The 27,978-nt window shown below is 36.5% G+C and overlaps 1 protein-coding gene across 3 annotated transcripts; it reads right to left on the bottom strand.

Moving 5' to 3' along the window:
* Window positions 1-166: 166 nt before the first annotated feature.
* LOC113231606 lies at window positions 167-16,967 on the bottom strand. Of its 3 annotated transcripts, none has more exons than XM_026465973.1 (8): window positions 16,694-16,967; window positions 5,407-5,627; window positions 4,956-5,092; window positions 4,063-4,163; window positions 3,449-3,544; window positions 2,488-2,706; window positions 1,164-2,357; window positions 167-1,049 (listed from the first exon to the last, which is right to left on the bottom strand). In XM_026465973.1, exons 1-8 carry the CDS (start codon window positions 16,730-16,732, stop codon window positions 837-839), a joined length of 2,220 nt encoding a protein of 739 aa, XP_026321758.1. In that variant the 5' UTR covers window positions 16,733-16,967; the 3' UTR covers window positions 167-836. The 3 variants fall into 3 exon arrangements, with proteins under 3 accessions (XP_026321758.1, XP_026321757.1, XP_026321759.1); XM_026465972.1 differs by having other exon boundaries at window positions 4,947-5,092; window positions 16,694-16,966; XM_026465974.1 differs by having other exon boundaries at window positions 4,063-4,142; window positions 16,694-16,964.
* Window positions 16,968-27,978: the final 11,011 nt, after the last annotated feature.

Genomic DNA, 27,978 nt, shown 5'->3' with positions numbered 1-27,978 from the left:
CTATTTAAATCGATCTGTACAAGACAATATATTGCTTAAGTGTTTGAGTATGCAATACATAATTATTTATTACCAGCACGTTCAGTATCGCGCTATGACGCATTTACACTAGGTCGACAGGTCGCTTTCGCTTGTTCGCCGAAACTTATAAACACTGAGTTGTTTGCGACCATAAGTCGCTGCCGAGTCGACTCGGTTTATAGTCAAATCACTGGCGACTCGGCCGCCTTCGGCAAGCGACAGTCCACCATCTATATTTCAACGTGTCGGCGACCGCGTCATTGTACGATGCGTGTACTAGGGGCTGAGGAATACCTCCTACCCGACCAGGTAGTTGAAATTTTCAAACGATATGTTGTGAGTCTGTGCGTATACTAGTATTTATGACTTGGTGATTTTGCGCCTTCATCTGCCGAATTCGCTTGCCAAAGAGGCTGCGCGCCCTTTGGCAACGCGTAATAGTCTGCTGACGCGACATAAATAAACACGCCATTATACTATCAAAAACAGTTATGTAAGGAGTTCTATTTTGATCGCGTCTATACACCTCAACTCCACAGAAGATATTCTAAAGAGGATAGATCACACATCTGAACTGGGGAGCATTGACGTAGCGTATTCATAAACAGTAGTCTAGATCTAGACAATTTAAAAAACATTCGCCTCGTTGTTATAACATGAAACGTAATGAGAGTCGTATATAATTTTAATTTCTGTCTGAAGTTTTTCAACGCGATTGACACTTTCATATCCAAAAGTATTAGTCGATCCTTTAGTGGTGTTCTGTGTAGCATAGCCGTTGAATACAGATATTAACTTCCTAAAACAGTTGCAATTTAGTCTTCATATTCACCAAACAATGGAACATAGTCATCGCTCCTTTCTCTTAGTTTTAATCCAAATTGCGTCACTTGGTTCAAATCGAAACCTTTGCTTTTGTCAAGAGCTTTTGCATTAGCTGATTTCCAATTGTCTACCGTATCTTGTTTTCGAGTAAATGCTTCTTTGACCTGATTTGCTGATGCCACCTTTGAAGCTGTTAGATCTTTCTGAAAATGTAAACAATTTGAGATAATACTCCAAGAAAACAGTTTTTTTTTATGATTAATTGTTTTATAATAAGTTAACAATTTGTCTAATTACTGTTTGAGTGCATTGCTTACCTGTAGCGGAGTGTCAACATAACTTGCATATATCCTTAAAACAGGTTCTCCTGTCTTGTCATCAACGGTTAACTTGCTTTTCGGTAGTAGTGGTATTCTCGTTCTGATCATCTGAGTTATTTTTGGTGGATTCGTTGTAGTTGTGCTGGCCTCTTTCTTATCTGTAACAATCAGTCTTATTGGAGCTCGTCTTTGCATCAATGCAGCCTTTTCTCTATTGAAATCATGATCTTCAGTTATAGTAGCTTCAACTATTTGTCCAGCATAAACTGAGCCGTCTTTTGCTACTTTCACATGTTTATTATCGTCCGTTTTTACATTAGCGCTGAGTAACGTATATCCTACGTTCACTGAGTCAGGAGATTTGGCAAAAGGCACGCCCAGCAAAGGCTTTATTTCATTTGCAGTCTGATTTAAATCATTTGCCTCTGTATTTGGAACAAAGTAAGGTTTTAGATCAGGGTTCAGTGTTGTAGTTGTAATATTTTCTTGAGAATTCGATATATTTGTATGTATATGTTGTTCCAGTGGTTTTTCAACCTGGGCCAACGCAGCAGCAGCTCTTATTTCATTTATTGCTGAATACAATCCATCAGTCACAATATTTCCTGCATTCTGACCAAGTTGTGCGTAGAAAACTGGAGTAGTTTTCTGTTCTTCGGTATTTGATTCGACGACGTACTTAACAGTCGTTGTAGATGGTTGCGATTCAGCTGCTATGAGCTCGAAACTAATGTTTTGTGGCTCCAGTGACGTCACTTTAATTTGATTATCAGTGACATTACCAATAATAACTTGCGGTGTTAAAGTAACTATAGTGCCTTCTTGAGTTTCTCTTTGTACGATTTTATTTTCGCTTGGGACAAATGAAGACGGCGTTTGTTTTGTTATCTGCTCGTTTTGGAGCAGAAATATTGGTTCTTGTGTTTGCGAAGCGTCAGTTTGTAATTCTATTTGTATTTGGGGAACTTGAGTTTGTATTTCTGGTTGCGGATGTTTTTGAACTTGACTGTGGAATGGTATAGGTTGTATATCTGCTGCGTAGGGGACAAATTCCACTCCAGGAAATCGTTGCATCAATTGGTTTTGCAGTTTCTGTATGAATGCTGGGTCTGGCTGGTACAGAGCATTTGGTGTTATTATTAGACCATCTGGGCCTGCGTGTAATATTTCTTGCGGATTTGGACTCAAATTCTAAAACAAAAATCATTATTAGACTATTTTATGCATAAAGCAATTCAAAAGGTTTAGCACGTTTGAGTCTAAAATAAACACAAATTGAAGATATAATTAATGTTTTTATTATTTGGTCAACAATATTTACCTGTAACGCAAACTGCTGTGGAATGATAGACCTATGTGGCAATATTGGATGTTGGACAATAGAAGGCTGATGGACTATGGTTTGGTGGAATGGCTGAGGCGCGAACGCAGGTGTTTGTAAAACGTGAGGCAAAGCTATGGCAGATAAACCAAGGTCCGATGCAAGCTGAAGAGTTGCCCCGTTGCGAACTAAATGCTGTACCTCTGGTGTAGTTAGGGACTGGAAACAAGAGTGCAATATGATTTGTATTTTTGATGCATATGTATATGTTTATAAAGTTGACCTATTAACAATGGAGCCTACAGAAGCCCTGATAACAAAAAATGTCTTCAATTGCCAATCAGATTATTTCATAAATTTATATGCCAGTCCCATTGTATCCTTATGTGTATAGATAAAATATAAGTTTAGTAATAGTGGTTTTTTTTCTATAATATCAAGTGACGGGACGAACAAGTTGTGCGCCTGATGGTGAACTACACGCCTGTTTATTACAGTTGCAGGACCACTCAGAGCTTTAAATCGCAAAGATCTGGCAATGCCCATTGCCACCGCGCCTGTCACCATGAAACATAAGTTGACAAGTCCCATGTGCGTATAGTTTCACCAGCACCCCTACCCTTCAAAATCGGAATACAGTAATGCTGACATTACTGCTTGGTGACCGAAATAGGTAAAGTGGCAGTACTTCCCTGGACGAACTCTTTCATACGGATGTATACCTACTGCTACTACTAGTCTATTTTAAATCTAGTAATACTTGCGATAAAGCAATAGTAAACGACGAATTTGTTATTTTTAATATCCTGCTATTATAGATAAAGTGATTTGTTTTCCAATTGGCTCTGTTAGTTATTAGAATGTGTTATATGCACCAAATATGTACATATATTATTTTTATAATTATATGACGATGAAAAATTTTTGACAGCTAACAAATCGAGAGCTAATTGATACATACTGTGGCCTTAGAGAATCCAATAGGTTGCTCAATTTTGGCTGATACTTGAGTGAGTGGGTCGGGAGTTTTTTCAGTTACTTCATAGGGTGATTTCGGCTGTAACAATATTCAGGTAAAAATTATGTATTATATAAATTCGTTTAATTAATTTGGCACATAAAATTCCTGATTACACACGTCCAATACGCAGTTTCTCGTATCTTTGTCTAAATTTGTTAGTTTTGCGCACGCTGACTATATTATAGATGGTGCGAGTGTGCAAGCAGTTTTCTATAAAGTACTGTCTCCATGAACGTTCTTTTTCTGTTTCTTTTTCTGACCTAAAACGTTTATCTACGTAATTATAAGTTTATGTTTAAAAATAACCGACACAATGGTCCCATTCAATTAGATGATGGTTTTTATTAGAAAGGGGGTACCTGAGTAGTGACACAGGTACCCCATTTCCAACAAAAAAGAATCATTGAAATTGGTTCACAAATGTCGGAGTAGGTAACATACACACCGCTTGGGCTGTGATACACAAAAAAATACAACCGAATTGAGAACCTCCTTTGTTTGAGTCCGTTAAAAATTATCAGAGAGTAAGATAAATATGCGAGTAGCTTACTTACCGCTTCAGAAGTAGGCGTAGTGATAATGTTATCGGTTTCCATGACAATGATGGGCTTCTCAGAGAGGCTGAGGTTGGGCGCTGGGATGGTGTGGATTGCACCTGTCAGTCAACAGGCTTTGAACCTACGCGATTTAGTCCACGGGTGGGAACTTCGATCACCATTGCGCGGTTTTTAGGAAGTTGACAAAACAATAATTTTTGGACGGGTGACAGAAGTATCCACCGCGGACGAGTCGCTTACGATTGTGCGCTGAAGTGCACGAAACGGTATAGATAGGTATATATCATACTAAGTAAATCAATTACTTAAATGCATATTACAGAATAAATAGACTCTACGTGATATGTCTACAAACGTACATATAAAGAGCAATATAGCGTCAGCAGTGATCTCATTAATACATAAAAGCTTATTTCATCAAAAGTAGCCATCAATTTAGATGAATTAAGCAGCCCAGCCGAAGTAAGCATGAGGTCAATATAAGATTATGTTCACCTTATGCTTACTTCTGTTGGGTTTTATATCACATGAAAATGCACTTCACATGGAGCAAATAAAATACTAGGTACGAGTAATAAAATTAGACAAAACTGTAACTTTGGAATGTACAACAATTGTACACCATAAAATTGTTTTCATCATAGAAACCCATCGTGAACAATTTTTACTATTAGGACTCTCTCGTAATGAAATAAAATTAATCAAATATTTACTCCTCGACTAACATTTGGAACCATATTGAACATCAGATGGTTTTTATTGATTGACACTGTTCCTTAAATTTCCATCGTTAAAGTAATTTAATTGTGGAACGTGACATGCTCAAGAAAGATTTGGGAACAGAAAATAATGTAAGTAGATGTGCAGTGCAGTTAGTCAACCTGTACCACCATCGACTTGCGAGTGCAACTGTGGCGACGCTGATGCGGCTCGGATGAACTCATACTCAGACGTGGCTGCTGGAACTCGCGTCGTCTTCCAAGCGTTCGAGAATGTTGGTCGAGAACTGTAGTGTTTTACTGCATATCTGAAATGTTTTGAATGCTGATCAGATTAAAACCGCGGAATCTATTTATAAGTGTTGCTCGATGTGCGTCACTCACAACGCTTGGTCTGACGAGACCTTTCATTCTATTTTTATTGTTGATAGTCTATTTTAATTTATAATTACTATTTATAAGATATATAATATTTATGTATATATTATTTATAGAAAATAAAATTTCCTGGATCTTTGAGGCCTGGACGAAACGTTGATGCACTCACGGCCTATGAGCCGTAACGTCTGGACTGAAGGCGGACGGATGTGTTTCTAGTGGTTTTATGTGTGTTTTTGCTTACCGATGTGGATTATTTCTATAAATGACATAAGGCGCCCTGTACGAGGCAGCCTGAACGAGTCGCTGGCTCATCCACGGTCTGTGTAACATGACGCCCGGTCTAAAGGCTGTGGGGCGGCGGTTGTAGGCGTTGAGCGCCGACATGTGGTTAATCGCCGCCATCCGGCTGAAGTAAGCCGCCGTCGCGTTCGATACCGACCATAGCGAGAGGTAGATTAATAGCTGAAAGAAAACGAAACAAAAGTTTAGATTCTCTTTCTTTTTATCTAGCAGTAGAGCTCTTTGTAAAAGAGTTCGTCCAGAGAAGTACTGCCACCTTGCCTATTTCTGTTGCCAAGCAGTAATGTGACCATTACTGCGTTCCGGTTTTGAAGGGTAAGGGTGCTGGTGAAATTACAGGCACATTGGACTCGCTCACATTACTGCTTGGCGGCAGAAATAGGTAAGGTGGCAGTATTCTCAAGACGAACTCTTTCACAAGGAGCTTTAACGCTACTGACTTATGCTTAGATAACGTCGCCTTGAAACCTTAAAAAAGCTGTGCCTTTTTTAAAATAATTATATATAAAAAATATTTAATTAAAATGCTAACTTTAAGCATAACATGTTAATAAAATTTTGCATCTATCTCGTTTTTGCTTCCTCCTGAAAAAATATTTCCAAATCACATACATAAGTATTCACTCTACGAACGATACTTAGATTAAAACACGACAAGTAGCAAATAATACTAATTCTTGCAAACAACATCTCTTGACCATTGGCAACGAGCGGTTTTCTAACAGAAATATATCAACCGGTCTGCGCACGCAAGCCTTTCCTTACCTTTACGGAATGTTCGACTGTCTACTAACCATTGGACTTGTTTGTGTTTTTCTTATTGATAATGTACTTGCGATGTTTAGACCTAAGTGCTTGGGAAATTACACGATTATAACAAGTTACGGGTTTCTCACCATGGTATGAGTTTTTGTTGTTCTCCCGATAGTTCAGAGCGCTTTCACGCTCCGTGGCCTCCGGTTGATTAGTAAACTTTAGTTGACAGTTTAAGGACAAACATGACCATCCTCTTTCACTCTATGTGACTCCCCTCAATTCGAGTTACTTATACTGTCCCCGATATACCTAATGTTACGAAATTATCCGAAAAATTTGAAATGGCGAAAATTTTTTAGAAAAAATTCCTGAAAAGTTTGAGAAATATAATTCGATGAGTCAAGTTATATTCTGCGTTTATCTTTTAAAGTTTCATTTAACAAGAATTATAAACTAAAATTGTATAAACATTGCAAAATGTGTTTTTCTAAACCCTAGTAGACTTATTTTCACAAAATCGGAAAATTAAGTTTGGAAAAATATTCAGAAAAATATGATATTTTTGAAAATGGATATTTTTCCATGGGCCAATACTGGCTATGTACCACACTCAATGTAAGTATCTACACCTGAAATCAGTAATAATCAAAAACTGAATAACCACAATTCTTTAAATTTATACTTAGAAATTAATGTTCATTGATTGAATTTGAAAATAAAATCAACTTTACTCGAAAACCAAAACGTACCTATTAGTAATTATGGTAGCCTACTCTTTTATCATGGATTTACAGTCGCTAGCGACTGCGTAAAATCTGTGGCGTGGTACAAGAACTGCCTAAGTCCTATTAGTAGTAGGGACTAATAAGTATGTCTACAGAAATATGCCTATGTGTGTATACCTATGTGTGTGGCTAATTGTACAACGCCCCTAACAGTCACTAGCAGAACAAAAATTTAAAATTACACGATCGCTTGCGTATTCGAATGTGACTCATAGTGAAGGCCCTATGCCTTTGTAGGAATTTTAAAAATTTACCCACTTTGTGCAAAACGTTTAGATTCGAGCGCTTTTGAGTATACAATTTTAATTAAAAATAAATGACAACTTTTCAAGGTTTAAAGATTCTGCAAACGAAATTAGTCAATAACTTTTTATGGCGAAGTTATACGCAATAAACCTAAGTAAAATGTGGTTTGGTGTAAATGTACTTGAACATGACCTTAGAATGAAATCAAGCAAATAAATTTGGACCTTACTGATCAGAATCATATTAGTAGTTTACAATCATTGACTTATTTACAATCTAAACTTTAAAAGAAATTATTTAAAAAAGCAAGAAATAGTGTGTCATATGGTGTTATTTTTCTAAGTCGTTCAGGGTTACAATTTGTCCGGAGATGTGTCTATAGATTGATGACGTCTAAAGTTATAAAAATTCACATATACCTACCTATACATAATTTGTTTCATGTTAGTTCGTATCATGTTTATGACTTTAATGTGATAAATCCAGTTTTGATGTGTGATCACATATGGCTTTATTACATCAAGGGTACGAAATTCAAATCTGAACTCAAGCACGAACATTACTTAATTAAATATACCTATACGGCTACTAAATGAAAGTAAAAGCGAAACAATAGTTCATTTTTCCGGCCATTATGCGGTTATAATCTTTCCATTCGCGCACGTAGGTAATTCTTAATACTTCCTTTAACAACAATTTCTTGGACTTGCGAACAAACAATTTCACTTTTATCCATTAGCTGAATAAAAACCTCGTCGAGCACGATGCGACTGTCACGGGTGGTTGCGAGCGAAACCAAACGGCGAGACTAGTGTAGGCGTGTTCATGACCGCACCTCACGTAATCCAAGTACGGATCATTAATATCCAGCAGTAATTACACTACTTAATATAAGATTGCTAAATTACATGAGAATTCTTGCTCATAAAAAAGCTGGAAATTTTTGATTATTAAAGTGATAGATAGGGTCATGTGAGTTTAATAAGTGCTGCCCGAATAATGTCAAATTCTTAATTTTTTGGGTTATCATTTTGATTTTACGAAAAATAAGACGTTTATTTCTCAATTTGTTATCAATATAAGAAAATCAATATATATAATTATATTAGACGACATCTCATACATTGTTCTGATCCCAAAGTAGAAGTAGAAACGAAAAATTGAATCTTGTGGATACAGTTGTATTTCTAGGTATAACGTTAGATGCTAAATTGCAATGGGGTCCCCATATAAGTAAGTTATCAAAACGGCTCGGCTCTGCAGTGTACGCGATTAAAAAAATAAGGAAACTTTCAGACGTCGAAACCGCTAGATTGGTTTACTTCAGCTACTTTCACAGTCTAATGACATACGGCATTTTGCTTTGGGGTAATGCCGCCGATATCAATAGAATCTTTGTCCTGCAGAAACGTGCAGTTAGGGCAATTTACAATCTGGGCCCCAAAGTATCTTTGAGAGATAAGTTTAAGGAAATTAACATTCTTACACTAGCCTCACAGTACATTTATGCGAATGTAATTTATGTTAAAAGGAATAGTAATTTATTTATGAAAAATAGTGACAGACATAACATTAATACGATGAATAGAAATAAACTAGCTTTTCTTGATAGTCGTCTTCACAAAGTCAAAAAATCATTTAAGGGGCAATGTATACGCTTCTATAACAAGATTCCGGTTGATATACAAAATTTGCCTTACACGAGGTTTAAAACTATAGTGAAACAAAAACTTTATACTAAAGGTTATTAAACAACTTCTGCGTACTTGGATGACAAAAATCCGTGGTAGTAACCCGTTTAGCTCATGGAGGTAGTCTCGATCTCTGATGTTTCAAATAATAATAAAAAAATATTGTAAATGTTATTTACAAAGAGCAACCACTAGAGTTTCTTGCTCATTCTTCTCAGGGGAATCTGCCTTACGAATGAGCGGTAGAGTTTAATATTGTGACGATTTCAAGTGTAATAATGCTTACCTATGAAATAAAGATTATTTTGAATTTGAATTTGAATTTGAAAAGTAAGTCGCTAAAGCACTTGTGTATTGGAAATCAGAAACAACGATGGTATCGCAAACACCCAGGCCCGTGAGAATATAGAAAAGTTACGTTTCTACACTGACCCGGCCGGGGATCGAACTCGGGACCTCAGAGATGACGAAACCATAAAAACCGGTGTGCAAGTCACTCGACCACGGACGTCAAATCCCAGTATATTCCAAACCAAATTAGTTTCTCTTGACAAGTATTGTTACTACAGTGGGAGAGACTTTAAAAACTCTCTTCAAAGATTATTTGAAAGAGCTGTAGGTAGGGCTAGCACGATAAGGCGCGAACTGATGGCATTATTTTAATCAATCACTAACGATCGCTGTTGCCTTATTATAACTACCATGGAAATAACTATGTATTTTAAAATTGTCAACTTCAAATTAAATACGTATAATATGATTGGACTACACCTTATGTGCTGTCGACTCGCCATTGAAGAGCAGAATACCAAAAAAAAAAATGCAATGGCAGGTGACCACGGAAGAAATATGTGGCTGTGCAGGTGACTATACTCCGTCCAAACATTTATTTAACTTTTTTGTTTTGTAATTTACTTTTGACATGCATGCCTCCGAAGTTCCGTAATTGTTGACATACAACCATAGACAAAAAATGCAATACTTTATTTTTTAATTTTAATGAAGCGACGTAATCACTAGCTCCGATATTTATCGAGCCAACAGATTATATAACGAAGATTATTCAAGTTGTAAATTTTGGTACCTGTCTGGTAAATTATAATGAAATAAAATAAATTATAATTTATATTATTTACAAATAATTATAATAAATTCTTGCTGTTTATTATAATGAATCTTTGGATTCTTCTCCATATGAACGGGAATAATCACTTGAATCCTAATTAGCATTAATTATTAATTCTTGAGTACACAAATTGTCAAAAGATTTTATTCTGTTGTATTTGTTGTTGGAATGTCCGTTCTACGTAATTCTGTAATAGTATCTACGAGAGTAAGTGTAGTATCATTTGAGATATTTAGCAGACTTGTCTAAAATGATGTAGTCCGTCTCATATCAAGCGCATTTTCACTTAGTCAGATGTGGTGCAACTAAAGCAGAACGCTAACGGTGCTCTTCAGTCTAATTGCGCGGACACCGCTAGAGAAAATCGCTACGTCCATGTTTCTTTACAAATTAACCACGACCATAGCATAAAAATGGTTTGTAGTATATCAACTGTGCTGCCTTAAAAATGACTTGGAAGTCAAACTATAAACCTTGACCTATAACCTTCAAATCAGAGTTTCGGAGTCCTTCGAGATATACAGAAACAGAATACAATTACTATTACTACTTATCAATAAAATAAAGACAAACATTATTATATTCCTTGTAGAGAAGCAACTAGACCTGTTCTGTTCCTGTGAGACTATAGCTCAGCAGACCCTGTCACTCTTAGACTAGTCTTAATTAAAAACAAATCAACTATTGGTTTTATGCGTGTCAGCTAGTGTGTGTCTATAGTGGCGTGCGTGTTTGTGTGTATGTGTGAGAGCGGGGGTTTGTGTGCGTATATGGTGTGTGTATGTGTGTGTGTGTTTGTGTATGTCTCTCTGTGTGTGTGTGTGTCTCTCTCTCTCTCTGTGTGTGTGTGACTGTGTGTGTGTGTGTGTGTATGTGTGTGTGTGTGTGTGTGTGTGTGTGTGTGTGTTTTTGTATGTGTGTGTGCGTGTGTGTGTGTGTGTGTGTATTAATCTTATTTACCAATGCTGTAAACTTGTAGTTGCAGAAGCGATATGAGGAGCGAAAATTATAATGTAAAATAATTACAATAATGGTATATAAAACTGCATCTCGAAAAACTCGAAAAGCTGTAGATTATCGCACGGAAAATTTACAAGAAAAATAGTACGTGGTATTGAAAGCTCTACTCACTACATAGGTAGTGAATATAGATTCACTAGAGTAACAATTCCACCAATATTATATCTTGATTTACGATCAGTTTACGCATGAACAGTGTCCCAAAATGTGAATAAACATAAATTAAAACAAAAAATTAAAAATACAAATTACTTATTATTTGATTAATATACATACACTTCACTGTAAAATTATATTTTCTTCTCACTGTTACCAAATAAATGTGTATCTTCGCGATTAACAATCAGAGTACCAACGATTGATTAAGGGAATTGAACAATTTTTATTAGAAATTAATTCTTAATTTATAATAAAAAAAGTGATAATTTTTAAATTATAAATTGAGAATTACATCTATTTGCCAAGATTTGTTGAAATCGGTTAACGGAAAGAGGATCATCATTCTTCCCCTAATTTGTCACTATGTTTTTCAAATTTGAAGGTCTAGGCAACCTCTTTTGTAATAATTTTTTGTAGATATAAAAAATTATAAAAAGTATAAGTAACACTCATACAAAGGTCGCATTTCACTAAACTATAAATCCCTACAATGGAACCTTCATTATGTTTTTCTCTACCTGTGAAGTCGAGGTTTTCCAGTCAATGACGTAGTCGTTACTTGTGATGTGAAATCTGGATTGACCGGTTGTATTTGCTCTCTATTGCTGCAAGTACAATACCAGGCTGTAAATATTGCAGATCCAGCTTTAGAAAGAAACTACAGACCAGTAATCGGCTACATTTGAATTTGTAGACCTGAGCTTTGTTTCCGTTACACGATTGTAAAATTAGGGACACAATGTCACACACGTATGAGTGACAGAGACGACGCTTTACAAGGCCGCTCCATGTGTCCGGTATTCCACTGTAGCCTTTCTGCAATACGTCTTTGGGTGGACAATCAGTCGTCAGTTCTCCAGTACTCTTCATGATCAAAAATCCTTATGACGTAAAAGGAAAAAAACAAAAAAAACTACTCCAATTGACGGCAACTTGTTCAATGCTATCCTTTTCTTAAAATCTGCTACTTTCCTCGGAAGCACTAACTTATTACCTACATCAAATGCAAAATCTACGCATTAGAAATCATATCCTGTATTTTGCAATATGATTTACCCGGAAGAGGAAAACTTAATAAGTATTAACATTACGATACCAAGTTAATGCTAGCTTTATCGACACATATAGCCTTTTCTTAAATAATATTGATATCTCCAGCTTGCAAGGTACGAAATTATGTATAATATAAAAAACAGAAACCTTTGCCATGTTGCGAACTTTAAAGAGCAATTTTCTTCAACATCATTGACACTACATTAGCCATTGCCATTTGAAAACGCAAAAGAAACTTTATTTATATAAAGCAGGTAATAATATTTTGTCAAACATGCTCGGTAATGTTTGCATTACTTTCAAACAACGAACACGGAAAGTTTGTTATTTATGGACCAGGAAATGGATGAAAATTAATTACTGTCATCTTCTCTAAACTTTTAAATAACTATTATTAGGTCATTGCTACTAATGTACTATGTAAACAGGCAAGAGAAAAACTTATACAGCCAATTATCCAGTCATATTTGCAAGAATTAAAAATATCTACCTGTACATACTTTAAAAAAAAGAAAATGGCGGTACATTTCAACTAAAATGTTGTGATATTCTTTTGTTTTTTCGTCTTTTGGTCCCGAAAATGAGTGCTAGTGAGAAGAGCGATAACGAAAATAGATTAATATGCTTGAATGTGTACACATTGAAGCATATCATCAGAAGTTTAGGAGATTACTATTATTAACGTGCCTGGAAAAACAATAACACTTTCAAAATTTTTATTGAATTGATATTCCATTATTTTTTGTGAAATTTCTCCACCAGTTAATACAAAACAATAGTATCAAAAGACAAACTAAAACTGCACAGGTGATATAAAAGTGGACGGTAATAAAATAAATATAGTTTTACTGTGTCCGTAACAACTGTTAGGTATAAAAACATAATCTAATGAATGTTATTACTAACATTTTAAAATATTATAATCAGTAGATAGAGACGTCGGTTCGAATCCGGCCGGATCGAAGGAATTTTTTCTGAGTGTTCGATATTTGTATTAATAATTATAATAACATTTTCTTTCAGCTATTGTCTTAAGACATCACTACTTACTTACGTAACTACGTACTTTTAATATTAATTAATCTTTTTTTACTTTTTCTATTACATCTTCCTCTCTTCAGTCCTTTATTATTTCCTCACATTGTTTGAGAAAAATTCTATACATGCCTCGGCGGGAATGGGGATTGCTTGACTCGTATTAATACACGGCCTCGTACTCATACTCATCCAGCAGTTCCCTACTTCCCGGCCAGCAATAATGTGCTATATCTATATAATAGTAATTTTAAATAGATGGTCTTATTGTCTTGCCTCAAGTGCATAATTTAAAACAACATAGAAAGTGAGACAATAACAAACAGTAGTTATAATTAACCAAACTACTAAATAATTCTCGTATTTAAATCGAATGTTTGCTCGACATTTTCCGAACCAGGTCGTGATCCTTACTTGTGATTGTCAATAGTATATCCGAGTCTTGTGGTAGTTGTCTAATTAACGAAGTACAATTAATAGTGAAGACAAAACAAAGGAATAAAAAATACACAATAAAGTTTGTGTGCAGCAATGGAATTGGTTATTATAGTATAATTCAGTGCCTTTTTCAGGAGCACAATGGCGAAAACTTATAATATCTTTATTTAGTTATAGTGTATAATATAGGTTCCCAGATTTTTTGGCTCACCGCCCACTTAGGCAAAATAAAAAAATATCAATGCCCACCATCACAAAAAAATAATTGAAAACACGTGTTTTTTATATTAACTTAACACAAAAAAAATGACAAGAAAAAAATGTAGTTTACATATAGCACCAACGCCCCCAATTCCGAGGCCCCTACCGCCCCGTAGGACTCTTTGAGAAACTATGGTGTAAAATTATGTTAAATGCTTCATATAAAGACGGCGTAGTCAGTATTTTTACAGCTGCATCTAAATTGAACGAATGGTTCCGTTTTTTATTTTATAATTAGTTTTAAAAAGTTGTTTTCAGTATGTCGAGTTTTGAATCCCTGGTTTAATCTACTGATTATAATATTTTAAAATGTTAGTAATAACATTCATCAGATTATGTTTTTATACCTAACATTTGTGACGGACACAGTGAAACTACACTTATTTTATTACCGTTCACTTTTATATCACCTGTGTAGTTTTAGTTTGTCTTTTGATACTACTGTTTTGTATTTTAAAACAAATCTTGATGTTCTTCACACATCAGAGAGAAGTCAGAGATTGCGAGTGCTGTTCCTACTGGCATGACAAGAAATATGTTCGGTTGATTAAAGCCTTTTTTTTATAATATCAAAGTAACGGGACGAACAAGTCGTACGCGATGGTAAGCTACACGCCTGTCCATAACAGTTGCAGTGCCACTCAGAGTTTTAAATTGCAAAGATCTAAAGGGCTCCACTGCGCCCGTCTTCCCGAAGACATAAGTTGACAAATCCCATGTGCCTGTAATTTCACCAGCACTCTTACCCTTCAAAACCGGAACACAGTAATGCTGACATTACTGCTTGGCGGCAGAAATCGATATGGTGTCAGTACTAACCTGGACGAACTATTTCACAAGCAGCTCTACCGCTACTAAACTGTCACTAGTTGGCATAAAAAGACAAGACAGTATTTGAAATCTGTTCAGTATAGACACTATTATAAATGCCTTGGCGTGCATAAATATGCTTGTACATATATGATGCCATTGACTACTTTTTATTCCATGCTACTGACATACTAATAAATAATCAAATAAAGATTGAGTTAGCGTTGTGATTATTCATGATAATTTCATAATTACGTTACTATACAAGTTTGTTATTTTTTTTACTACGACTCTTTAGTAGCTTTTATAAATATAAACAAAATACATTATAAAAAATTTACTTTAAAAAAAACACGTAATATTTCATGTTAAAGTCAATCCACATCAAGTTGAATAGAATAGATTGCTGCGTCACATTTAGATGGTACAAAAGACACCAACGCAATCGAACACCTACGATTTTCTGCCCATTTTAACACCCTCATATAAAATTACATTCTTGTGACAGAGTGTATAATCTACTACAAAGCTTACATTGTCTTCATTGACCTACCAAATAGGTCAATTACTGTCTGAGACAGGTTCTTAGCCTATACAAATAGTTATCAGCGCCACGTTAGGCTATCATTGACAATTTCCCTGCGGCCGTGTTATTTGCGTCGGGGCACTGAACGGCCTTGCCCGTTGAAACGGCAGTATACGGTTGTGCACATTTCATTTCTCATATGATTGTTAAATGTTAAATATGTAGATACTTAATAAACAAGCTTCTATCTTCAAAATATCCCTAATATACAAACAGAAAATGAACAACATATCGTGTGTGTGTGTGTGTGTGTGCGAAGTAGCGAACTTTTACTTTTTAGTATCTACTACTGTTTTATAATACGTTAATATCGGAAAATATTTAAACTTATTGTCCTTTATGCAAACAACTTGTAATTTCAAAAAATCAACCGTCACAGTACGTTTTTCAATTCTTGAAATACTAGACGGCTTAGCCCATCAGGTCCCGGTCGGGTCCAGGTATGCAGATTAAATTTCTCCTACTTACAATACGATTTGCACTTACTCGTTTCTAATGACTAGCAGATAACATCTTAACGAGGTGTGTTTAATGACTCTTATCATTTATTGGCAAATACCTGTCGGCTAATTATTTACTTTAACCGAGGACTTATTTTATTAACTTCAAAATAAGTACTATAAAGTTGAGATTACTAAAAATTTAAATAAAAATGTTTTTGGTCTTTTAAATAAGATAATAATAGTTGGTACTATTTAATAATAAAACATTTATTAAGTGCAATATACATAAATCGAATAAATAAGCCTATACATCGTTTTATTTAGAATTTGAGATGCTGTAAACAAAGCACCTGCGATCTCAATAATTTTTTCTTCAGACAACAAATTACAGTAAAGAAAAACATCGTGACAATTGATGACAAATTATAAAACGAGTATGATATTACTTAATAAAAAATAAATAAAAAGTTTGGAACCTGTTTCTTTAGTTTTTTATAGTACAAATCTTGGGAATAGATTGAAGTATGTAAATATAGAAGATTTTTATTTAAGCTTTGGTGAATACTACCAGTAAAAAACGCAATAATTACAAAAAGATGGTAAATACGTTTAAGAGTTTTGTTTGACGATATTTATTAAATTGCTTTGGTTACAAAGTGAATGAATGAAATTACACCTAATAAAATGCACAATATTTTCTTCTATCTAATGCTAAAAAAAAACAAAATATAACATTTGGAAACAAAATCGTAAATAGTACAATGTTTCAAATTATCTTTGTTTTTAAATGAATAATTAATTTAATTTTAACGAGCTCACCTTCATCATCTTGAAACCAAACCACCAACGCTCGATCATCAAAGTTCGTAAACACTGGCCACTCAGTTCACACGACACTTCACATTATTTACCACAATCTCCGATAAACAAAATATTCTTAATTCGAATTTAATTAAAACATAAAAATGGAAAGCAATTTTTGGCGCCAGTTCTTCGTTTTAAAGTTCTGATTAAAAAAATTTAAATTTGATTCGCGCGCGTTATTCTTTTTAAATTTGAAAATGTTGTATAGCACTGGACAGCGGTGAAGTCGGTTTGAGAGATGAAATAGGTCACCGTACGAGTTTTATCAACCCCCACTATTTGCTCGCCGTGGCCGGTGGTCAACGATGGTGACGGTCTTATGGCATATAGTGATGGCATACAGAGCAAGTGGGATATGGCAAGTTAATACTTAATTGTAAATTGATTACAAAAAAAATAACAGAAGAGACAGCTCTACATCCGAAGTTATTTTACAAAATTTTAAATAAAATACTAGTTGTAAAGGGATAAATAAATAAAATAACTTCAATATTACCGTTTCGAGCTTTAAACAATTATCTAAATTAATTAGCGAAAGTAACTCTTTCAGTCACGATTTCACGCCTAAACCACTGAACCAAATTTGATGAATTTTGGTATAGAGATAGATGGGACCTAGGAAAAGGATACAGGCAAAAGATATAGTTCTTGTCACAACAACTAAATCTTAAAGTGGGTGAAATAGGGGATGAAGTTTTGTATGGAGCACCAACCTTTCTCAAGTAAGGGATCTGAAAATTAATATACTATAGTAGTATACAGTAAGCTACTCAAAGTACTTATTCTACGCAGCCAACGTCGCGGACACCGGTTAGTTATTCATAATTGTAAGCAGCGGTGGTAGCCCAGCGAGTCTCTATGCTTTTATGCTTTTCAATTGCATTGCAGTACTGCGTTCCGGTTTTGAAGGGTAAGGGTGCTGCTGAAATTATAAACATATGAGATTTATCAACTTAAGTCTCAGGGTCATGAGCGCATTGGCAGTGCCCCTCAGATCTTTGTGTTTGAACACTGCGAAAGAAGCTAAGCTAACTAAACTAGCCCAACGATCCTGCTAGCTATGTAAAATATGTCGCCCTTATGCCTCCCTTTCACCCCTTCACGTATCCATAGTCACTACTTACTACGTATTTTCTTAGTTTAGTTTTGCAAGCAACTATGTGAGCTAAGCTAAGCTAGCTTAGCTGGCGTGGTTTGTTGTGGTGTGGTCTGCGCTTTATAGACAGGCGTGTCGCTTACCATCAGTCGCACGACTTGTTCGTCCCGTCACTTTGCATCATGAAAAATAAATTGAGAGATCGACGGCGGTTTGAATCCATGTCACGGCATGCACACTGTGATTTTAATTTGTAAGTCATACATTTGTGAATGTCTAGCAGGAGAGCTAACAGTGAAGAAAAACATACTGACGAAACCTGCATATCGAAGAAGGTTCTCAACCCACTAAACACGTGGATTCCTCAACACGTATTGGGCAAAGAGTAGACCCGTGCCCCGCAGTGGCGTTGTCTGGTATTCGTTGTTGAGCAAAAACTAGTAAGATAATCCAATTAAGAATAGACAAGATGATTCAAGTTCATTGGCCAGATACATTAGCAAATTGCACAATGCACGCATCAGTGAGAGTTGCTTTTTCACCGCTGTCCACTCCTGCGCACGCGATCGTAGAAAACTAATCGCCATTTCGGTTTTGATATCTATTGATATTGGGATCTGAAATGTCTGTCTGTTTGTTGATTTATTTTTAAGCTTGGCTCTAATGAGTTGATGATTGCCATCTTAACAACTAGTTTAATATTCAAACCTATTTCAACCGACTTCAAAAACAGGAGGAGGTTCTCATTTCGAATGTATTCTTTGTTGTGTGCATGATACCGACCCCATGACACTTAGACATTTTTGTGAATCAATATCGACGATTCTTTTTTTGGAAAGGGAGTACTTTGGTAGTGGGTTTTAAATCGAACCACCATTTAAATTTGAAGAAAATATTCCACCTCTGAGAGTGACAAATATTATAATGTTTTTTATGACATCAAGCGACAGGACAAACAAGTCGTGCTCCTGGTGGTAAGTGGTACGCCTGTCCATAGCAGTTCCAATGCCACTCATAGAGCGTTACATCGCATAGAGCGTTACATCGCAAAGGGCATTATCACTGCGCCTGTCACCCTGAGACATAAGCTGACAAGTCCCATGTGCCAGTAATTGCACCAGCACCCTTACTCTTCAAGACCAATTAGGGGATGAATCCGGTTTACTGATTACTATAACCGATATGAACTTGGCAAATAGATGTAATTGCACTGATGGGGTTAACTTTTTAGTTTTTTTTATAAACCCCTCCGGTTCCACTGCTGGGCAAAGACCTCCCCCTCTTTTCCCATTGCTCTCTATATAAAAAGTTATAATTACTTAAAAGTGTAAACGTTGGGCGTGCGGGGCAGCTTGCTCTTCAGCTCCCTGAAGTGGTGCGCCCAGTTTGGTAGGTGCTCCACGATCAGGGGCGGATAGCGAGGCCTCTTGACGGCCGGCGGGGCTGTCGGTGCCGCAGACTCGTTCGAAGATGTTGTTGTTGTCTCGGGCGTCGGGGCAGTGTCCATCGGCGAGCCGAGACCTGGCATCGATGGTGCCGTGCTGGCCGATGGTGGCGTGGAGCTGCGGGCAGCAACTGCTGCGAATGATGGCGGTGGCGAGCGTGCCTCCGTCGCCCTCGTTCGCGCCAGAGACGCTTGTGAGCGCGGTTGGGGCAGTTCTACTGTGTTGACGGCAGCGGTGCGCGTGGCTGCACGGGTGGACGCTGTGGGCCGTGGGCGTGCAAACATCCTTGCCGCGGTGGCATGCGGTGGAGCAGGAGTAATGCGAGCGCACGCGGTGGTGGTGCGGATACAAATTGTTGTACTTGCCTTGTATTGATATATGTCTGTGGTAGTCTCAGATTTCTCTTCACATTAACAAATTGTGTTCAAGTAGTCACCATTCGAGGAAAAATCTTAAGACCGCGATTCAGAAATAACGCCAAATGTCAATGCTATCTTGTGGATTCCTAGTGAACTAAAAGTGAACATTCTGGCTTAAGGCCGTCTAATACTTAAAGTAGGTTTGTTACAAAACCTTTTTTTTCTATTTGTGATTTACCCATGAAAACTTTTGACACTAACTGCAGTTACAAGTTCGGAACAATATACTTTAACTGTACACGAGAGAAGTCGCGATGTTGAACATATAAGCTGTTGTGGTTATGCAGTAATTGAAAAAATCTGTAGCCAACTTTGTGCTTTTCCGAAATGGTTTAGACTTCGCTATTGAAGTAGTGTCAATGACATGGCAATCAATGAAATTAACATTTAGCTGTAGTTGGTTATCGTAATCAAATAGTTTACGTTTTTGTGCGTACAGACATTACAATAAGACAGTAAATCATGCAATAAAACTGTTTTGAAAAACTTATTTCTTTAAGTCATAGTGACTCCCGAAGTTGGTACAAAGTTTAAGAATCTGTTAACGTACACATTTAACTATTAGACTAGTAATATCGTTTAATTATTTGAAAACCATTCCTTAAAAAAAACAGTTGGATTTCAAGTTCACTCCTTGTGGATTCGAGTGACTACAAAAAAACACAAATTTTAGCTTTGTACATAAATTCTTTCTGTAAAATCATAAAAATCAAGCCCCCACACCGCGTCAGTTGTCATTTATCAATGTTTACTGTAGGTCTAGCACGACTGGGCGCGACTTGAGAGCGAGAGCGACATAGGACGCTGGGTCTCGATCGCGACTAATAGATACTACTATTCTCTTTTCTTATAATATCAAGTGACGGGACGAACAAGTCGTGCGCCTGTGCGAACAAGCCCGTCCATAACAGTTGCAGTGCCACTCAGAGCTTTAAATCGCAAAGATTTTTTTTTTACATGACAGGCAGATGACTCCATTCAACTTGATGTAAAATGGAAAATGGAATCCAAACGTGAAGGAAGCCAGTACAGTGTTAATATAATCACCACCCTGTTCACCTCCACCTTGCATGCCTACAAGATGCCTATTCACGCCTCGTTTGAAGGACCCCATATCGTGAGACGGAGGAAATACGTGCCTTAGAAGGGAGTTCCATTTCTCAACTGTACAACAGAGAAAGGTGCCACCAAACCTTTTAGTTCTCGATGAAATACGGCTAGTTGTAAAACGGTGACTACGAAGGCCAGCTCGCATGTTTCAGAGAAGGAAAGGGGAGGGCGGGATAAAGTTGAACAGTTCTTCAAAGCACTCGCCATGGTACATCCGATAAAAGGCGCTAAGTGATGCAACGTCTCTACGCAGTTGTAGAGATTCGTGGTGAGAGATAAGTCTCACCACATCTCTCACCACGAATCTCTACAACTGCGTAGAGAGCGCCAATGACTCGTGAGGCGCGATTCTGCAAACTGTCCAAGGCATCGACAAGGTACTTGGCGGAGTCATCCCAGAGGTGCGAACAATACTCAACGCAAGACCTAACTTGTGTTTTGTACGACAGGCATAATTGGTCAGGCCTGAAGAAACGACGCAACTTGTTCAGGACACCGAGTTTTCGTGAAGTTGTTTTGATCACCGTTTCGATGGAACTTCTTGGGTTCAGATCGCAGCAGATCTTCATACCAAGCAAGATGATACTGCTTTGAAGCATCGGATTGTGCCCATCAGAGAAAGTGCGGGAAGGAACGGTGTCAATTTTGCCGTAAACGTGCTGACTTGTGTTTTCTTGGCATAGAACTCAACGATATTTTTGGATCTCCAATCATGTATGAGGTTCAAAACCCCATTGAGCCCAATGACAAGACCTGAACGCTCCCTTTCGGTTTCAGCGTGTCCAGTCGAGAGGCAGCCGTGATATCCCCCGTGAACTGTGCTATCAACTGCATAGCAATGAATGAGAGGTACTGCCACTACGTCCGTCACCCGGACACTTAAGTTGACAAGTTCCATGTGCCTGTAATTTCACCAGCACCCTTACCCTTCAAAACCGGAACGCAGTAATGGTGACATTACTGCTTGGCAGCAGAAATAGGTGGCAGTACTAGCCTGGACGAACTCTTTCACAATGAGCTCTACTGCTACTAAACTGTTTATTGTAGAGCGAGCACGACAAGGCGCGACTTGCAGGAGAGCGACATAAAGCATTAGATCTCGATCGTAGAGATCTCGACATAAAGCGACATAATAGCGCTGGATCTAGAGATCTTGCGCTTCGTGTCGCTCTCGCGCAAGTCGTGTCCTGTCGCGCTAGCCCTACTGTCTAGTTTTGGAATCCGATCACGAACATACTAATAATAAAATCTGGTAAGTCGTTCCTTTGGTATAATAAAGCTACATGTGAACATACGTCAAAAGCGTAAATACACTCTCTATTACACGAAAGTCATAAAAATAATACGAATTACATGAAACAATGTAATATAATGTGAATTATTATAACTCTTTTATTGAAGTATAAAAAAGTTATAAAACTAATTTCGTTCGCAGAATCCTTAAACTTCTGTTGTGAAAAGTTGTAATTTTGCAGAAATTCCAAAATGTACACCGGATATTTTTATTTCCTTGGTATCTGTAGATAAGTCTAGCCATGACATTTACTAAAAGACTCTTTCAATTACAACATAAGCTTCTGAGTCTTATTTCGACCGATATTAGGCAAAGTACCAAAATAAAATTTCTTTGTCTTTGTAATGTAATCTTTTTTTATTGCGTAATATCAAGCATTTTAACCAGTGTCTTGTACACTAACAATAAGGCTATATAATAATGTTTACAAACATATATACAAACGAGGCGTATCCAAACTGTAAAATATCTAAATTGAAATTTGTGCTTCATGTTGTTATGAATTTAGGTTTTTTTATAATACCAAGTGATGGAGATGAATAATTTGTTCGCCTGGTGGTAAGCCATACGCCTGTCCATAACAGTTGCAGCGCCACTCAGTGCTTTAAGTCACAAAGATCTGAGGAGCACTGCCACTGCTCCCGTCACCCTGAGATGCAAGTTGACAAGTCCCATGTGCCTATAATTTCACCAGCACCCTTATCCTTCGAAACCGTAACACAATAATGCTTATGTTACTGCTTGGCGGTAGAAATAGGTGAGGTGGCAGTACTTCCCTGGACGAACTCTTTCACAAGGAGCTCTATTGATACTAAATGTAGATTCAAAGTCTAAGTCAATTGATCTTTATTTCATAGATAAGCAAACTACACTTGAAATCTAGTTACCATTATACGTGTAAAGAAGTTGTAACTTATTTAACACTGAAACAATTTGTATACTTTTTGACATAAAGTTAACCATAAAAATTCTTAATTTGCGCCTTTCCTAAACCCACGCCAGTTAATAGCTTTACATGCAGTTTAGTCCTCCCCTTCAATTATCTACCCTCCAATCATCTGGAAAGCGTGTAGTGCACCAGGAAGGTAACTCTACTATTATGGAAGGTTACGCAAAAGCAAAAGGCTAGTTTTTCTTTTTTTCCCGACTTCTGGGCGGAAATTGCCATTTTGAGGCTTCCCGGACGTGTTCGATTAGGGAACATTTGGGACGTGAAGTTTTTAAAATTATTCCTTCTCTTTTCAGTTACTCTCAATGTCACTTATGTTTGTCAATTCGTGTCAACATTATTGTTATACTTTCTTTGCCTTGCACTTACGTAGTTTGATAATAAAGGATTCTGTTGAGTCTACTAACATTAATAATGCGAGAAATCAGGCAGAAATTATATTTTAATTTTAGTACCAGTATACAATATGATCCCGAAATATATCAAAGATAAAGCTTCCTCGTGTAGCTTTAAGATCAAATTAAAGGAATGGCTTCTAGATAAATAATTCTATGACATTAAAGAATTTCTCATTTTCAAAAATCAAATGTAACAATGATTAACGTATTATGATTTATCTTTGATTGTCATTGTATTTTGTTTTATTATTATTATTTGTTATGGCGTAATGTAATAATGTAAATGTGACTATTGTAAATGAATTGCAATATATTATTTATTTTATAACCAATTTTCAATGACATAAACACTGGCTTAAAATGTGATGTAGCGTAATAAATGATGATTGTTCGTTTTACAAATTGAATGATATAGCCTGATTTGTAACTTATAACATTGTTACCAATAAATAATTTCTTTCATATATTGACCTCGGTAGCCTAACGGTTTGCACTGGGGAGGGAGTCCAGGTTCGATTCGCGGTAGCACCAATTGAAATGAACTTTACTGGCCTGGGTGTTCTGGGAAGTGTACCAAATACTTCCCCAGTTTGAGACCAGGCAATTGGTGTGGTTGTCTGGCATGTCACTATTATTTTGGATACCTATTTTAGATTGTCGTCTCTCCCATGGCCTAAAAGAATAATTTTGAATTTTAATTATGATTAATAAATATAATTATTATGATTATTATTATTGTATGAATTTACAGGTAGTTTTTCTATTATTAACATTTAGCTTTGATAATTTATGTAACTACTTAGTCGTTATTTTTTAAACATCTCTTACGAAAGAAATTGTGAACATGCATTGCAACTAATAATAAAAGGCAAGAGTTGGTAACACATAACATAAGTAAAATTTAGCGAAAGTTGCTCTTGCGTCCGTGGGTTTTGATAATAATTACTTTTTCTTAACAGCTTGTCGTTAGTGAAAGTACTTACTCTATATAGAAATTTTAGTCATTTCATAGCATCGTTGCAAATAATAAATAATAATAATAATAACGCACACACTCAACATTATACAATAAATAAAGGCTTCTTAGCCTTGTTTTACAATTAAACGTAATTGGAGCACTTATGGGAATAAAAATCTTTGAGTTTGACTTTGATGGGCAAATATGAGGACTGTTAGAATAATTGTCTCTTTTAATAACCGACTTCAAATAATATCAGTACAGAGTACTAAAAAACCGACCTCATAAGTCATTTATCTCCTAGTTTACCAATCATAGAGGTGAAATATTTTCTTGAAATTTAAATAGAACTACTACTGAGGTACCGTCTTTACAACGAAAAAGAATCATCAAAATGAGTTTACAAATGGCGGAGTTATTGCGTAACAAATATATAAAAAAATATGCAGTTGAATTGAGAATATATACCTATAGATAGTCCGTTAAAAAGGAAGAGTTGATTCGATTCGACTGTATTTTTTGTGTGCATGTTACGCAATTATTCAAACATTTGTGAACCGATTTCGATGATTCTTTTTTTTGTTGAACCTCTTTTGGTGTCAAAGTAGGGGATGAATCTGGTTTATTGCAACCGTTAACCGATTTTAATAAAACTTGGCATATGGATAACTCCAATGACAATAAAATATTTGGTGACCTAGAGCTGACTTGACGATGGAAATGGCAGACAGATAAGAGGAAATCCTCAAGAGTGTACAGTAGTTATCTCGTCTTTGGTTGTTGACGAGGACATCTGCGTTTGTCGTGAAGGAGGCCGCGGCAACGAACACAGCAAAAGCGGAAGCTAAGTTGTCTTGTTTTAATAAAAAATATATATTTACGTTATGTTCTTACTGACAGTTATGTTATGTTCTTAAACTGACAGGCAGTGAAACGGTCCATTTAAATATTGTTAATATTTTCGTTTAATATTATATGTATTTGTATTTAATATTTAGCAGCAATTGAGTTCCTTGTGAAAGAGTTCGCTCGGAGAAATATGAGCATTATTGCGTTCCGGTTTTGAAGGATGGTGATGAAATTACCGGTACATGAGACTTATGAATCATGATGACGGGCGCAATGGTAGTGCTCCTAGTGGGAACCAGAGCCCTATCACGTACAAGGCGTATCCAGCTGAATAGAACTAGCGAACTACATTAACACTTATTGTATTGAAATGAATTAGGTACTCGAGCGCATAAATCGGTCCGAGTCGCAGTGCCGGATGCGCGCGCGGCGCGAATCGCGAATCGCGAATCGCGAATCACGTCATTCGCGTGACCCCCCAGCACCCTGGCCGCGTCTTGCAGGTCCGGGGGTGGATTTGTTTAGCCCGCGTGCAACTAGCTCCTCTCATCCTTGTGATTTAAAGCTCTGAGTCTGCGAGGCACTGGAACTGTTATGGACAGGCGTATCTCTTACCACCGGAAGCACGGCTTGTTCGTCCCGTCTCTTGATCACACAAAAAAAATATCTATGTCGCCTATCCTCTTATGAACCAGCAAGCTACAGTGGTAAAGCGCCAAACGTCAGGCGCAAGCACGCATTCCCTCAGTTTTATATGTAACTGTTTTGTATGTAACCCATTTTTCCAGATACCGTGTGGTCACATAAATTATATACCTAGCTTTAATTTTAATGCGATATTTTCATTATAATATACACCGAGCGTTTACATGATAAGTAATAGGTATAATATTATTTGGGTCTAAATCACTTCACATATTATATACATTTTGATTTACATGAGGCCTAAGGAGACTATAGATATATATTTCACAAATGCATTCCCGGTCGCTCCCTCTCCTTCAATCCGTAAAACGGCAGTGCAGCTTTGCGGTAAAAATAGATAGGGCTGTGATACCTACCCAGGTGTGTTGTGTACAACAGATTATGTAAGAAGAAAGGACGATTTTGGTTCGTATCTAGTTTGAACGTTACACAATTGTCCATTAAGTTCATTATACTATGTTACAAAAATTCGCTTCCACTCCCTTCTGCCGCAATATAAATTGAGCCTAAGACTACTATCTGAGAATATAAGCAATAATTTTCCATTTAACTGCCTCCGTGGCCGAACCGATACCATGCCCGGACTGCCGCAGAGGTCCCAGGTTCGATTCCTGGGCTGGGAGAAATATTTGTATGGCCTACATTTATTTCTCTCGTGAGTTTGGGTGTAATTTGTGTTTGTCTATGTGTTTCCCTAGTGCGTGGCTATGTTGAGTGTGTAGGTTATTATTATTATTATTTGCACATTCATTTTAATGTTACTTTTTTTAAATTTCTTTGGCATCATCAGTAAGTACAACATGTTTCAATTGTAGGTAAGTTCCGCCACATTTTGCGAAACAAAATAGACATCAAAAACAAAAATTTACGAATAGCATCATGGCGTGTCGTGCCAGCCATTTTAAATTTTGCTGACGTCATTCTTATACATGGTGTAAATTTGAGACAGGGCAGCAAGGCCGACTACCTTAATCGTTGTAGTTACAGGAAAACGGTTCTAGAAGACTATCTATAAATTTTGAAGATATATTGATTGGCATTCACAGATTTTGAAAAATGGTAGAGTCAGCAAGATAAAAGGTAATTTTTACAAAACTTTTTTTATGTCATTCGATCCGGTCTCTGGTAAGGATCAATAGTCTCTATGGGACCAACTGTGGTATGAGTACTCGAAATGTCAGGAATCGCAAAAAACTTTTTACCATACATTTTGTAGGGACGTATGTAGTCATCAGTTATTCTAGGTAGTTAAGGTTAATTTTGAAGTTAATCGATTACTAAATATGTCCCTACAAAATGCATGGTAAAAAGTTTTTTGCGATCTCTGACGTTTCGAGTACTCTTACCTCAGTTTGTCCCATAGAGACTATTTATCCTTACCAGAGACGGGATCGAATGGCATAAAAAAGTTTTGTATAGATTGTCTTTTATCTTGCTGACTGTACCATTTTAAAAAATCTGTGAATGCCAGTCAAAATATCTTCAAAATTCATGGACAGTCTTCTAGAACCGTTTTCCTGTAACTACAACGATTAAAGTAGCTGGCCTTGCTGTCCCGTCTCAAATTTACACCTGTATATTGCCCAGGGTTCATACTAATATTTCGATATATCTATTTTCATAATCCATTAAAGCATAAAACTTAAGTACACGTCATTAAACGTATTAACTTAAATTTGGCTTTGTCCCGTTGTAAGTCATAGTAAGTCGATGTCATTAGTTATTATCAGGTTCGAAATTATAACGATATTTATTTTCTTGGATAATCGTGTAATAATTATCCACACTGATTGATAATTATGTCTCTTTAATTTTTGATTAAATATGACAAACAGTGAGAAAACTCAATAAACTCGCAGAAAAATTTTGAGAAAACGATTTGGTTTGTGACTTTTTGTAAGATTAATAAATATTTATAGGTTTTGAGACATCTCTGTTAAAAATACATAGCACGAAAGAGCTAGCGCTTACATTTTTTGTTCTAATTAATTTTATAAATATCAAGATAATAATTATC

Source organism: Hyposmocoma kahamanoa, unplaced genomic scaffold (assembly GCF_003589595.1).
Source record: "Hyposmocoma kahamanoa isolate Upper Pololo Valley unplaced genomic scaffold, ASM358959v1 66, whole genome shotgun sequence".
Taxonomy (NCBI): domain Eukaryota; kingdom Metazoa; phylum Arthropoda; class Insecta; order Lepidoptera; family Cosmopterigidae; genus Hyposmocoma; species Hyposmocoma kahamanoa.
Note: the sequence above shows the minus strand (reverse complement) of the source record. Positions and strands in the feature narration are given on the sequence as shown.

Coding starts and splice junctions, on each gene's coding strand:
- LOC113231606 (XM_026465972.1), bottom strand. CDS start 16,732: ATGATCGAGCGTTGGTGGTTTGGTTTCAAGATGATGAAG. Junction 5,628..16,693: donor TTGGTTTCAAGATGATGAAG/GTGAGCTCGTTA, acceptor GTTTTCTTTCAG/CTATTAATCTACCTCTCGCT. Junction 2,358..2,487: donor CACAGCAGTTTGCGTTACAG/GTAAATATTGTT, acceptor TTTTTGTTTTAG/AATTTGAGTCCAAATCCGCA.